The sequence below is a fragment of the Hemiscyllium ocellatum genome, chromosome 25, assembly GCF_020745735.1.
Source record: "Hemiscyllium ocellatum isolate sHemOce1 chromosome 25, sHemOce1.pat.X.cur, whole genome shotgun sequence".
Taxonomy (NCBI): domain Eukaryota; kingdom Metazoa; phylum Chordata; class Chondrichthyes; order Orectolobiformes; family Hemiscylliidae; genus Hemiscyllium; species Hemiscyllium ocellatum.
In genome coordinates this window covers 26,407,326-26,420,876 of record NC_083425.1, presented here as the reverse complement: position 1 = coordinate 26,420,876, position 13,551 = coordinate 26,407,326, and the positions used below count along the sequence as shown (strand labels likewise).

At 41.3% G+C, this 13,551-nt stretch overlaps 1 protein-coding gene across 1 annotated transcript in view; it reads right to left on the bottom strand.

Annotated features, from left to right (window-relative positions):
- Window positions 1-2,309: 2,309 nt before the first annotated feature.
- lrrc45 (leucine rich repeat containing 45) overlaps window positions 2,310-13,551 on the bottom strand; it is a 74,841-nt gene continuing 63,599 nt past the window's right edge. Inside the window, exons 17-18 of the mRNA XM_060844515.1 lie at window positions 3,602-3,749; window positions 2,310-3,124 (exon numbers count right to left, since the gene is read on the bottom strand). Of these exons, the coding sequence (XP_060700498.1) occupies window positions 2,928-3,124; window positions 3,602-3,749 (345 nt within the window). The 3' untranslated portion in view covers window positions 2,310-2,927. The remainder of the gene's footprint in view (window positions 3,125-3,601; window positions 3,750-13,551) is intronic.

Below are 13,551 nucleotides of genomic sequence, written 5' to 3'. Positions count from 1 at the left end.
GCTAGTCAGGTTTACAATCATTTTCAATACAGAATTCACAATCTGATATAAAACTTACGATCTGATTATATCACCGGTGCTTTAGGGATATCTTGACTGAAACTCTGAAGACTGAGACAGTTGGTGATAGCTAGATCCACTATAGCAAACACCTAGAGAAACCTGGTGAGACACAATAGTCTGTACAGTTAAATTTCCTTGAGACAAAGTGGGGCAGTGCACTCACTTGGGACCATCCTGCCATGATCATTCTTCTCTTCCCTCAGGCAGTCATGGACTCTGCATCAACCGCTCCTATTTCCCCAGAATTTGATGTATGCAGGGAACAATAACACCATTACCTGGACTACATCTGGCTCCAGTCTCCATTCCCACTCTGTTTTCAGGCAGGAGATAGATGTCCCACCAGATTACCCAGGAGCTATTACACAATTATCAAGTAACAAACTTGAAGTGGGTAGAACTTGTCTATGACTGTTAACTTCAGGCAATTGCACACTCAAAACAGTGGGAACATTGTGCAGAATTTCAATATAACTATGGATTAAGAGTGTAATTGCACTATTTTCTCAAAGAAACTCAGGAGTAACTGATTCGTAGATACAGAAAAACTACTCCATGCTCGAAAAAAGTAACACAAGCAAGAGGGCATAGATTTAAAGTCATCTCCAAAAGAAGCAAGAGTGAAGTGAGAAAAAACCTTTTTCATTCAGTGAATACTTAGGATATGGAATGCCCGGAAATGTGGAGGAGGCAGATTCAATTGAGGCAGTCAATAGGGCATTGGATGATTGTTTGGATAAAAGTATTGTGTAAAGGTATAGGGAAAATGGAGGATATTAGCACCAGGTAATGATGCTCATTTAACAAGTCAATGCATGCACAATGGGCAAAATAACCCTGTTCTACCATCACATTTCTGTGGACACGACTTTTATGTGAAAATATCACTGCACAAATTTCCTCAATTGCATGAAACATCTGCTCAGACTTTGAGCACATTCACATTTGACTATCCTTTGCGAGGTGAATTTTTTATGCTAATGACGTGGTAGCATAAATTTCAGTATTTTAGATGCAGAATGGCCTAAAGTTAAATAATCTTGGCATAACTAAAATATTTGGATTTTTACAATTATTTTCTGTGCTATTTCTCTTACTGAGACTGGCACTTCAACAAAAGCAGTCAGTCAGTTCTAGTGTACCTGAAATGTTTCAAAATCCGCCACATTTTTCAATCATTCCACAGGATGATGCAACCAGAATGATCTTCCCAGTGGACATGTTCCTGTTCTGAATAATAATGGGAAAACTGTGACTTCAAGAGTGAGACAATATGCCAAAAGACAACAGAAAATCACTGGTTAAACCTACAGATGGTGGGGCTTTACTACTTGTTTTCTACAAGTTTCTAGATTTAGAAACGGGTATAGGAAGTCTGCAGGCAATCTTAGCATAAGATCTGTGCAGAAACAGGCATAAGTTTTCAATTAGGTTGGATGTTAGCTCAAGTGACCCACCCGCAGTTTGGAGTGGGAAGGAGTTTACTAGAGCACAAATTATCTCAGAGTGGGATTTTTCTACATGTACAATGTTAAAGATTTAAAAGGATATGATAGTGTAGAAAGTTGATGCTGAAATAGGAGATCAACCAGGATTCAGTTGATCAGGCTTTTAGTTGTTGAACAGTTTACTCCTCTTCTATAATTCCTATATGACATCACCAATTGATTCCCTCATGCAGAAGTCAGCCAGATTGACTAGACTGACTTCCTTTCTTGGAGGGTGCAGTCCAAAGGACCAGTGTAAGTGCACTACAGGGGTTCAGAAGAGTTTGGGGGGGGGGGGGGGGGGGGGGGGGGGGGCGGTATTGAAGGCCTTGTGTGGGAAATCTCAAGCTTTTTAGGGAAGGGTCTAGCAGAGGCAGATTGTTCAGGCAGGGATGATTGCTCTTACAGATGGGGAGAAAGACACAACTCCAATCTAAAAGTATTTGTTTGGGTTTAGCTGCTGAGTTACCTAGTCATTTGATGCCAAATTAAAGTAGTAAATGCAAATAAGGATCGTGCATTCAATAATATTTAAAGTGCCAAGCTATCTTCTTATAGTAGGCTCATCACTGGCCTAGATGCAGTTCTGTCAAGACTGGAAATGCAAGGGTTGGCAATTCAGATTTCGAACATTTTAGCTTCATGATCTCAAAGCTGGCCTTTTTTGAGACTGGAATCTAAAGTCTCACCACCATGTGAAAATCAATGAAAGTTATTAGGTACATTTCAAAAAGTTCAGATTTCTGTATCTGACTTTGGAACGCAAAAACAAATAATCCTCATTTTCTCAAATTGTATTTGGTTTAGCAAATGGAGGCAAAACTTAGCATCAGACCCAATTAAATGTGTAACTCACTTTAAAGGTTCAAAAGTACCCTAAAAAATTAACCAAATATAGTTTGCACATCACGTTAGTATTTGTTTCAGATTTCCAGCATCCATAGTGTTTTGCCTTTATTTTAGCCAGCCAGCTGTTTAAAATCCTTTTGAATTTAACTAATTTCAGACACACCACATATATAAAACCATACCAAAAATATTCACAATTATGATAATCACATTTTTAAAAATTACACTAAAACACAATTTTTCAGGCCTGTACCTTTTCTCAGACTTTATAACAGTGATTTCAAAACTTCAGTTCTGCTCATTCTGACCACTAATTTAGAAGGCCTTTTCTGGATCTGAACAGCACATCAGTATTTGCCAGTATCATTCCATTCCTGCAGCATGATATTACCTCGATCAAAGCTTAATTTTTTTTTTCCTTAAAACATATCATTTTCATTCCACCTCCAATTTTGCACCACTTTGTAATCTGAAATTTGGAAAAAAAAAGTCTGCCTCTTGTTGTTGACTTTTTTTTGCTGTAAAGTTTCATTTCTTTGAACACTGTGCACCAAGTGGAGAGCTATGTACATAGGAAAGGATCGCATTATGTAGGAAACTAGCTCGCTGCGCTTCATCTTCTTTCATTCGCACAATTTCATTCTCTTTCAATCGGACTTTTTCCAATAAAGAGCTAATTTCACTCTCTTTATCCAACATGGTATCACGGTGATTACTTGATTGTACTGAAATGAAAGAGGAGAATTTTATTTTCAATTCAGTTATGGGCTTGGAACTTATCAAACAAAATAGTATTCGGAGTGAACTAAAGTAAGCAATTATAGCTTACAGAAATTTCAGTCCCAAATTAGGCTTCTCTTTTTCGATACTGATAAGATTTTAATGATTTTTTTCATTTCTATTCTTGGTCCTACTTGGTAATAACAAAAGTATAATGTCACAGATGAACTGACTATCAGCAAGCTGCATCATTTCCGCTAACTGCAGTTTATTTTTGTTATCAGACATCAAGGATTTATTCATGTTAAAATTAACCCAATAAATTAAAATATTTGAAAAAAAACATATGCTCTACACAATCCTTTTGATTTGGGCAAGTAATCAATATACTCTTTTCGTATTTAAGAGTTTAAAATTAATAGCTGACAAGAAAATATTTTTGACAGGTTTCATAGTTAAGCAAGTACTTCCTGCTTGCATACCTTTCAGTTGTCTTTCTAAAGCTGAAATCTTCTCTTTGAGTCCTTCTTGTGCTATTCGTTCTGCTTGCAGATGACCAATTTGCTCCTGGAGTTCTACTCGTACACTATTCACCTCTGCAACTTTCTCTTGGTCCTTACCAGATAGTTCCTGAACATGGAATTTTCTGTGTTAGAATTTTATAACACTTGGACCGTATTTCAAACAAGTTTATTCTCAGTAATTTCACTAAAGTGAACATAAAATTTGCACAGCATATTCTCCAGACATCATTAGGGCCAGAAAATTCTATTAAGGCCATATTGATTTAGCATAAAAATGGTTAAATATTGGATAATAGACAGTGCAGATAACAAATTCCAGGTCAGATCACCAGGCATGCATAACTGCTTTCCTGCCAAAACTTCATAAAGATATGTAGTTAAGGCAGACATTTACAAAAAATATATTCTGTCATGAGATGTAGACACTGCTGGATTGGTCAGCATATTTTCCTACAGGGCACTTACGAGTCAACCACATTGCTATGCATCTGAAATCACAAGTGGGCCAGGTAAGCATGGCAGATTTCCTTCCCTAAAACAACATTGGTGAATCAACGGGGTTGCAACAATTGACAGTGGTTATGCGGCCACTGATAGACAAGCTTTTTATTCCAGATTTTATTGAATTATAATTTCACAATCTGGCATTGATGGGGTTAAACCCTACTGTCACAGAACATTAGCAAGGAGTCTGGATTACTAGGCCAATGACATTGACACTATGTTGCTGCCTCCGCTTGCAACCATTTCCATCCAATTCCTAAAGTCACAGAATTCCTATCGTATCTTATTTTATAAAGTCATAGACATATAGTATGGAAACAGTCCCTTCGGTCCATGACTGAATAGTTTCTTCTGTTAAAGAATTTTGCACTGCACACTTAAAATTTAAAAAGACGTGTGATTCACTACTTGTTTAAATAGGCTAGTCCCCATATCCATCACCCCTTAAGTGAGCCAAATTTTAAAACATGTCCCTTTTCCCAAAGCTTGAAATTGTCTACATCTCCCATAGTTTGGGTTTTGGGTTTATTTAAAGGTGTTCAAGGAGAAAGTGAGGACTGCAGATGCTGGAGATCAGAGCTGAAAATGTGTTGCTGGAACATCGAAGCAGGTCAGACAGCATCCAAGGAGCAGGAGAATCGATATTACGGGCATGAGCCCTTCTTTAGGACTGAGGAAAGTGTGCCAAGCAGGCTCAAATAAAAGGTAGGGAGGAGGGACTTGGGGAAGGGGCGTTGGAAATGCGATAGGTGGAAGGAGGTTAAGGTGAGGGTGATACGCTGGAGTGGTGGTGGGAGCGGAGAGGTCAGGAAGAAGATTGCAGGTTAGGAAGGTGGTGCTGAGTTCGAGGGTTGGGACTGAGACAAGGTGGGGGGAGGGAAATGAGGAAACTGAAGAAATCTGAATTCATCCCTTGTGGTTGGAGAGTTCCTAGGCGGAAGATGAGGCGCTCTTCCTCCAGCCGTCATGTTGCTATAGTCTGGCGATGGAGGAGTCCAAGGACCTGCATGTCCTTGGTGGAGTGGAAGGGGGAGTTGACGTGTTGAGTCACGGGGTGATTGGGTTGGTTGGTCCGGGTGTCCCAGAAGTGTTCTCTGAAAAGTTCTGCAATTAGGTGGCCTGTCTCCTCAATATAGAGGAGGCCACATCGGGTGCAGCGGATGCAGTAAATGATGTGTGTGGAGGTACAGGTGAATTTGTGGTGGATATGGAAGGATCCCTTGGGGCCTTGGAGGGAAGTAAGGGGGGAGATGTGGGCGCAAGTTTTGCATTTCTTGCGGTTGCAGGGGAAGGTACCGGGAGTGGAGGTTGGGTTGGTGGGGGGTGTGGACCTGTCAAGGGAGTCACAGAGGGAGTGGTCTTTTCGGAACACTGATAGGGGAGGGGAGGGAAATATATCCCTGGTGGTGGGGTCTGTTTGGGGATGGCGGAAATGACGACAGATGATACGATGTATACGGAGGTTGGTGGGGTGGTAGGTGAGGACAAGTGGGGTTCTGTCCTGGTGGCGAAGGGAGGGGCGGGGCTCATGGGCGGAGGAGCGGGAAGTGGAGGAGATGCGGTGGAGAGCATCATCGATCACGTCGATCCCAAAATCCACAAACCTGACTGCCCCGGCCGACCCACTGTCTCAGCCTGCTCCTGCCCCACCGAACTAATCTCTACATACCTCGACACGGCCCTGTTCCCCTTAGTCCAAGAACTCCCCACCTACGTTTGGGACATCACCCACGCCCTCCACCTCCAACATGATATTCGCTTCCCCAGTCCCCAACGCCTTATCTTCACCATGAACATCCATGAACATCCAGTCCCTGTACACCTCCATCCCCCATCTTCTTTACCAACACCTTCCACCCCATCCTCAAATTTACCTGGACCATCTCAGACTCCTGCCTCCCCTTCCTAGACCTCTCCATTTCTATCTCGGGCGAACGAATCAACACGGACATTAACTATAAACCAACTGACTCCCACAGCTACGTAGATTACACCTCCTCCCACCCCGCCCCCTGTAAAAACAACATCCCATATTCCCAATTCCTTCGTTTCCGCCGCATATGCTCCCAGGAGGACCAGTTCCAATACCGAACAACCCAGATGGCCTCCTTCTTCAAAGACCGCAATTTCCTCCCAGACATAATCGACGATGCTCTCACCACATCTCTTCCACTTCCCGCTCCTCCACCCTTGAGCCCCGCCCCTCCAATCGCCACCAGGACAGAACCCCACTGGTCCTCACCTACAACCCCACCAACCTCCACATACATCGTATCATCCATCATCATTTCCACCACTTCCAAACGGACCCCACCACCAGGGATATATTTCCCTTCCCTCCCCTATCAGCATTCCGAAAAGACCACTCCCTCCGTGACTCCCTCGTCAGGTCCACACGCCCCACCAACGCAACCTCCACTCCTGGCACCTTCCCCTGCAACCGCAAGAAATGCAAACTTGTGCCCACACCTCCCCCCTTACTTCCCTCCAAGGCCCCAAGGGATCCTTCCATATCCACCACAAATTCACCTGTAACTCCACACACATCATTTACTGCATCCGCTGCACCCGATGTGGCCTCCTCTATATTGAGGAGACATGCTGCCTACTTGCGGAACGTTTCAGAGAACATCTCTGGGACACCCGGACCAACCAACCTAACCACCCCGTGGCTCAACACTTCAACTGCCCCTCCCACTCCACCAAGGACATGCAGGTCCTTGGACTCCTCCATCGCCAGACCATAGCAACACGATGGCTGGAGGAATAGCGCCTCATCTTCCGCCTAGGAACCCTCCAACCACAAGGGATGAACTCAGATTTCTCCAGTTTCCTCATTTCCCCTCCCCCTACCTTGTCTCAGTCTCAACCCTCGAACTCCGCACCACCTTCCTAACCTGCAATCTTCTTCCTGACCTCTCCACACCCACCCCAACTCCGGCCTATCACCCTCACCTTGACCTCCTTCCACCTATCGCACTTCCAACTCCCCTCCCTCAAGTCCCTCCCCCCTATCTTTTATCTTAACCTGCTTGGCACACTTTCCTCATTCCTGAAGAAGGGCTCTTGCCCGAAACGTCGATTCTCCTGCTGCTTGGATGCTGCTTGACCTGCTGCGCTTTTCCAGCAACACATTTTCAGGTTTTATTTAAAGGTATACTGGAATTCAGCTTGTCAAATCCCTTGAGAATCTTAAATACCTAAATAAGATCACCTCTACATTATGCTAACTGTTCAATATGTTAGAACCATCACTGACTTTCCATTATTTTTATTTTATTCTTTCATCTATTTTGAATTATGAGCTGGAAATGACTGATGGATTTTGGGACAGCTTGAATTTCAAAACAGAACAATTTGTTTGAGAGTCTAGGCCTGGAGGCTAGTTGCAGGCTGAGCCTTGATTATAAGATTCTAACAGAAACAGCAATCCTTGGAAAGAGCTTGGTGTTTCAACAGATAGCAGAAGTTGGCTATTAACAAGGAATAGTACCTGGGAGTTTGCTCCAGCAAGTCTGAAGGGGACCCTATGTTCAAGCAGATGGCTGTTGTTGAATGGTGACTGAGGCCTCGGAGAGAGTCGGTTAGTCTATCAGGGCGGAACCAGAGTTAATGTTGTTTTCTTTGAACTACATTACCAGAGAGATAGTCCTGGAATGTTGCTGAGACAGCATGAAGATACGAAGGCTCTCTGCCCAACCTAACACATCTGCTTCTATAAACCCAAAGGGTAGAAAGCTGATTTGGAAGATTTGCTGCCTTTGCCTGGGTGAACTGAGGATGAGACACCCTGATCAATATTTCTGGAAAACAGTAAGGAGTCCACAGTTATGCCTGTGAAACAACACACATTGTGAAAGCCATTTTAAGTGATCTGGCCAGTCTTGTTATTTTCTTGTAGAAATCCCTTAAGTGTGTTTGTTGCCTGTCTGCCTTATGTGTGAATGGGGCTGAAAACAAATTTTTTGGGTTTAAAGCACAGACATTAATCCGCTTACTGTGCTGATTAGTTTTTTTCTCTGCTAATGTTAAAGGTTAATTTGTATTTAAGAAATTAAGTCTTTTGCTTCGGATACAAAACTAGTGTCTGAAAACGAATTATTCCCAAAGTCTGGGATTTAGTACCCAAAACTCCGGCTAGGAACCATAGAAATGACTATGTGAGGGTCTTTGATAGTTTAGTTTTACAGTGTTTTGCATAGAAGTAGAAAGGCAGCTTTGGTACAACTATCTGTCACTGTGCTGTAACAAATACAAGACTTTCCAATTTCAGTGTTTTCTTATCACAACACAGGTGTCAAAACCCATTCCTTATTGGAGTTATTCTGCTCTGTCTGTTCTTGAAGGATAACATGTGCTTTCTCAGTTTTTAATTGACGCATTACAGAGATAGTTTAAATGATTTTTTCCACTTTTTGTTTGCAGATTATTTCCTTTTTTTTAAATTTTGTATCTAGCTTCATGGCTAATTTGGTTCAATTTCTTGTATGCCTACCTTGGAGTCAAGAAGGTTGTAGCATTAATTGCCAACACCAATTAGCAAATGTTCGAGGATGACACCAAATACTGTACTGAAAGAATGCTGCATTGCTGGAGGGGCTTTCAGATCAGACACTAAACTTAAGCTGCATCTTCCTACTCTTTGAAGAACATGCAGCTTTCCCTACGTTCTCGACTGTAGTTAACCCAAACTAAAGCCACAAAAACCAAATTGTCTGACTAAGCATTCCTGCATTTATTTGCTGTTTGCTATGCATAAATTGGTTGCACCGGCTGTTCATTAAACAGGATATCTAAAACTTCAAAAACAAAAGTAGGCACTAGTTTATAAATCCCTTTGTAGTGATTTGTTCTATAATAACTTGCTACGTAAATGCAAATTCTTTACATGAAAACAATAATGGACCGAGAATTGTTCTCCAATATACTAATCATTTATTATTCTTCATGTGAATCAATCATTTATTCACAAATTTTGTTTCTCACTCAATCCACTCATACCTTGTAATCTACACATGGTGTTGCAATGAAACAGTCCACATTTTTATTATTCGTGGTCTCCACAGACAATTCTAGTATTACATACCTTCCAGTAATGGTAGAAAACAGATACTGCAGAATTTCAATGAGTATTCAATCCCTGCATACACTACAGTGAATATGAAAAGAAACTAGAGACAAAAATAGGATTTTTGACCAAAGGAAGCTCATCCCTCAATGCTAATAGTTCTCTCAAATGGTATGTCATGATATTTTGACTATCCGCAATATTTTTCTGATACCTAATTTGGTACATAATTTCAAGCTAAAGTACATTTTTGGCCAATACTGTTACATGCCTACTTTTCAGTAATTTTCATTTTACTGCTTCCTGGGCTTGTTTTGATGTGCCACCTTAAGAGGAAATCTAGTAAATTATACTAACTTGTATTGAAAAGGTAAAGTTAATTGTTTCTTCCTAAACTGCTTTTCTAAGCTTTCTTCGTAAATCAACAGGTAGTTGCAGAGTTACCACCTAAGTATTTAGTAGGACTAAAGCATCCTACAAATGGCTGATATAGTTAAAAATCTAACACTTGGAAAAAAAATTGAAACTTAAAACCAATTCAAGGTGGAGAATGGAAAAACATTGTGGCTGTGAAAGTTGCTTTTTTTTTGAGATATTTTAGGTGTTGGAGGTGATTTCCTTGAATTCCAAGAGAAATAATTACTGTTTTATAAACTATTACATTGTTTTGGAACTTTGGGGAAAAATATTCAAACCAACGATACTTTAAAAAAGGAGAAAGAGAACAAAGGCAGCGACCACATGGTCAGTGAGAGAAAGATAAGAAATCTACACTGCTGTCTGGCACAGCAATGAATCTGTACAGCTATTGCCTTTGCTGTTTGACTTCAAGTATTTCTGGACATGAGAGTACGTCTAAAAAAAATTAATTAACAGCAAAATTCACAGGTGACCTTGGAAAACTTGTTAATCACTGACCTTGTTAATTATTGACAAACATATAAATTTGGACCCATTTATCCCATTTACTCTTGGAAAAAGAATTGCAAGAGATATCACCTACCACAACAGACCAAGGCACATAAATAGCAAGCTGGACAGAACAACAGTGCTTCATTGGAGGCTCACTGATGATGTTACCTAACATGGTGATGAAATGTCTGAGAACAAATCTACCAGCTCAGCAAGCAAACTGACAATCTGATCCACAACCTGAGCTACAAATCTTCTGTAAGTTTGCATGCATTTATTTCAATGCAAGATGCCTAACAGAGAAGGCAGCTGAACTCACGGCATGGTTAGGAACGTGGATATCGTAGCTATTACAGAGAGGTGGCTCAGGGTGGACAGGACTTGCAGCTTAATGTTCCAGGATACAAATGCTTTAGGAAAGATAGAAGGGGATGCAAGAGAGGAAGGGAGAGTGATGCTTTTGTTAAAGGATAACATTACTGCTGTACTTAGGAGGGCATGCCTGGAAATATGTCCAGGGAAGTTATTTGGGTGGAACTAAGAAATAAGAAAGGGATGATTACCTTATCTGGATTGTGCTATTGACCACCTCTCCCCCGCAAATAGTCAGCAGGAAGTTGAGGAACAAACTTTTAAGGAGATCGCAGTTATCTGTGAGAGTAATAGGGTGGTAAAGATCAGGGATTTTAACTTTACAAACATATGGGACTGCCATAGTATTAAGGGTTTTTGATGGAGAGGAATTTTGTTAAGTTTGTACAAGAAAATTTTCTGATTCAGTATGTGGATGTATCAACTAGAGAAGATGTAAAACTTGACTGACTCTTGGGAAATAAGGCAGGGCAAATGACTGGAGGTGTCAGTGGGGGAGCACTTTGGGGCCAGCGACCATAATTCTGTTAGTTTTAAAAGAGTGATGGAAAAGAATTGACAGGATCTAAAAGTTAAATTTCTAAGTTGGAGGAAGACCAGCTTTGACGATACGAGGCAAGAACTTTCAGAAGTTGATTGGGTGTAGATGTTCGCAGGTTAAGGGACAGCTGGAAAATGGGAAGCTTTCAAAAATGAAATAATGAGTATCCAGAGACATTATATTCCACTTAGTGTGAAAGGCAAGGCTGGCAGGTGTACAAAGACAGTCGGAGTACACTTAAGAGAGAAATCAGGAGGGCAAAGAGGGGACATGAGATAGTTTTGGCAAATAGGGCCAAGGAGAACCCAAATGGTTTTTATAAATAAATGAAGGATAAAAGATTAACTAGGGCGATAATAGGACTCAAAGATCAGCAAGACAGCCTATGTGTGGAACCACAGGAAATGGAGGAAGATACTAAACACAAGTGTTTATTGTGGAGAAGGACATGGAAGATGTGAGGAAATAGATGGTGACATTTTGAAAAATATCCATGTTACAGAGGTAGTGGTGCTGGATGCCTTAAAACAAAAAGGTGGATAAATCCCCATGACCTGATCAGTGTGAGAAGCTAGGGAAGTGATTGCTGGACCCCTTGCTGAGATATTTGGGTTATCAATAGTCAAAGGTGAGGTGCCAGAAGACTGAAGGCTGGCGAATGTGGTGCCACTATTTAAGAAAGGCAGTAAGAAAAAGCCAGGGAACTATAGACCAGTGAGTTTGACATTGACGGTGAGCTAGTTGTTGGAGGGAATCCTGAAGGACAGGATTTACAAATATTTGGACAAGTGATTAGGGAAAGTCAACATGGCTTTGTGCGTGGGAAATCATATCTCATTAACTTGATTCAGTTTTTTGAAGAAGTAACAAAGAGAACTGATGAGAGCAGAGAACAAGGTAGCACTGATAAATTCAACTGTATTTATTTCAATGCAAGAGGCCTAACAGGGAAGGCAGATAGGGCATGGTTAGGAACACGGGACTGGGATATCATAGCAATTTTAGAAACGTGGCTCAGGGATGGACAGAATTGGCAGCTTAATGTTCCAGGATACAAATGCTACAGGAATAATAAAAAGGGAGGCAAGAGAGGAAGGCGAGTGGTGTTTTTGATAAGGGATAACATTACAGCTGTACTGAGGGAGATATTCCTGGAAATACATCCAGGGAAGTTACTTGGGTGGAACTGAGATAAAAAGAAAGGGATGATCACCTTATTAGAATTGTATTATAGATCCCCCTAATAGTCAGAGGGAAATTGAGAAACAAATTTATAAGGAGATCTCAGCTATCTGCAAGAATAATAGGGTGCTTATGGTAGGGGAATTTAACTTTGCAAACGTAGACTGGGACTGCCATAGTGTTAAGGGTTTAGATGGAGAGGACTTTATTAAGTGTGTAAAGAAAATTTTCTGATTCAATATATGGATGTACCTATTAGAGAAGGTGAAAAACTTGGACGTACTCTTGGGAAACAAGGCAGGGCAGGTGACTGACAAGTCAGTCTGGAAGCACTTTGGGGCCAGCGACCATAATACCATTAGTTTTAAAAGTGATGGAAAAAGATAGACCACATCGAAAAGTTGTAGTTCTAAATTGAAGGAAAGCTAATTTTGATGGTATTAGGCAAGAACTTTCAAAAGCTGACTGGGGGCAGATGTTTGTAGGTAAAGGGACAGCTGGAAAATCAGAAGCCTTCAGAAATGAGATATTGAGAGTCCAGAGAAAGTATGTTCCTGTTATGGTGAAAAGAAAGGCTGGTAGCTGTTGGGAATGCTGGCTGACAAAAGAAATTGATGGTTTGGTTAAGAAAAAGGAAGCATATGTCAGGTATACACAAGATAGATTGAATGAATCCTTAGAAGCCTATAAAGGCAGTAGGAGCATACTTAAGAGGGAAATCAGGAGGGCAAAATGGAGACTTGAGAGCTTTGGCAAATAGAGTTAAGGAGAATCCAAAGGGTTTTCCAAATACATTAAGGACAAAAGGGTAACTAGGGAGAGAATAGGGCCCCTCAAAGATCAGCAAGGCAGCCTTTGTGTAGTGCCAAAGGAGATGGGGGAAGATACTAAACAAGTATTTTGCATCAGTGTTTACTATGGAAAAGGACATGGTAGATATAGAATGGAGGTAAACAGAAGGTAACATCTTGAAAAATGTCTATGTTACAGAGGAGGAAGTGCTGGATGTCTTGAAACACATAAAAATGGATAAATCCCCAGGACCTGATCAAGTGTACCATAGAACTCTATGCGAAGCTAGGGAAGTGATTGCTGGGCCCTTTGCTGAGATATTTGTATCATCAATAGTTACAGCTGAGGTGCCGGAAGGCTGGACGTTGGCTAATGTGGTGCCACTGTTTAAGAAAGGTGGTAAGGACAAGACAGGGAATTATAGGCCAGTGAGACTGACCTCGGTGGTGAGCAAGTCGTTGGAGGGAATCCTGAGGGGCAGGATGTGCTTGTATCTGGAAAAGGCAAGGACTGATTATGGATAGTCAACATGGCTTT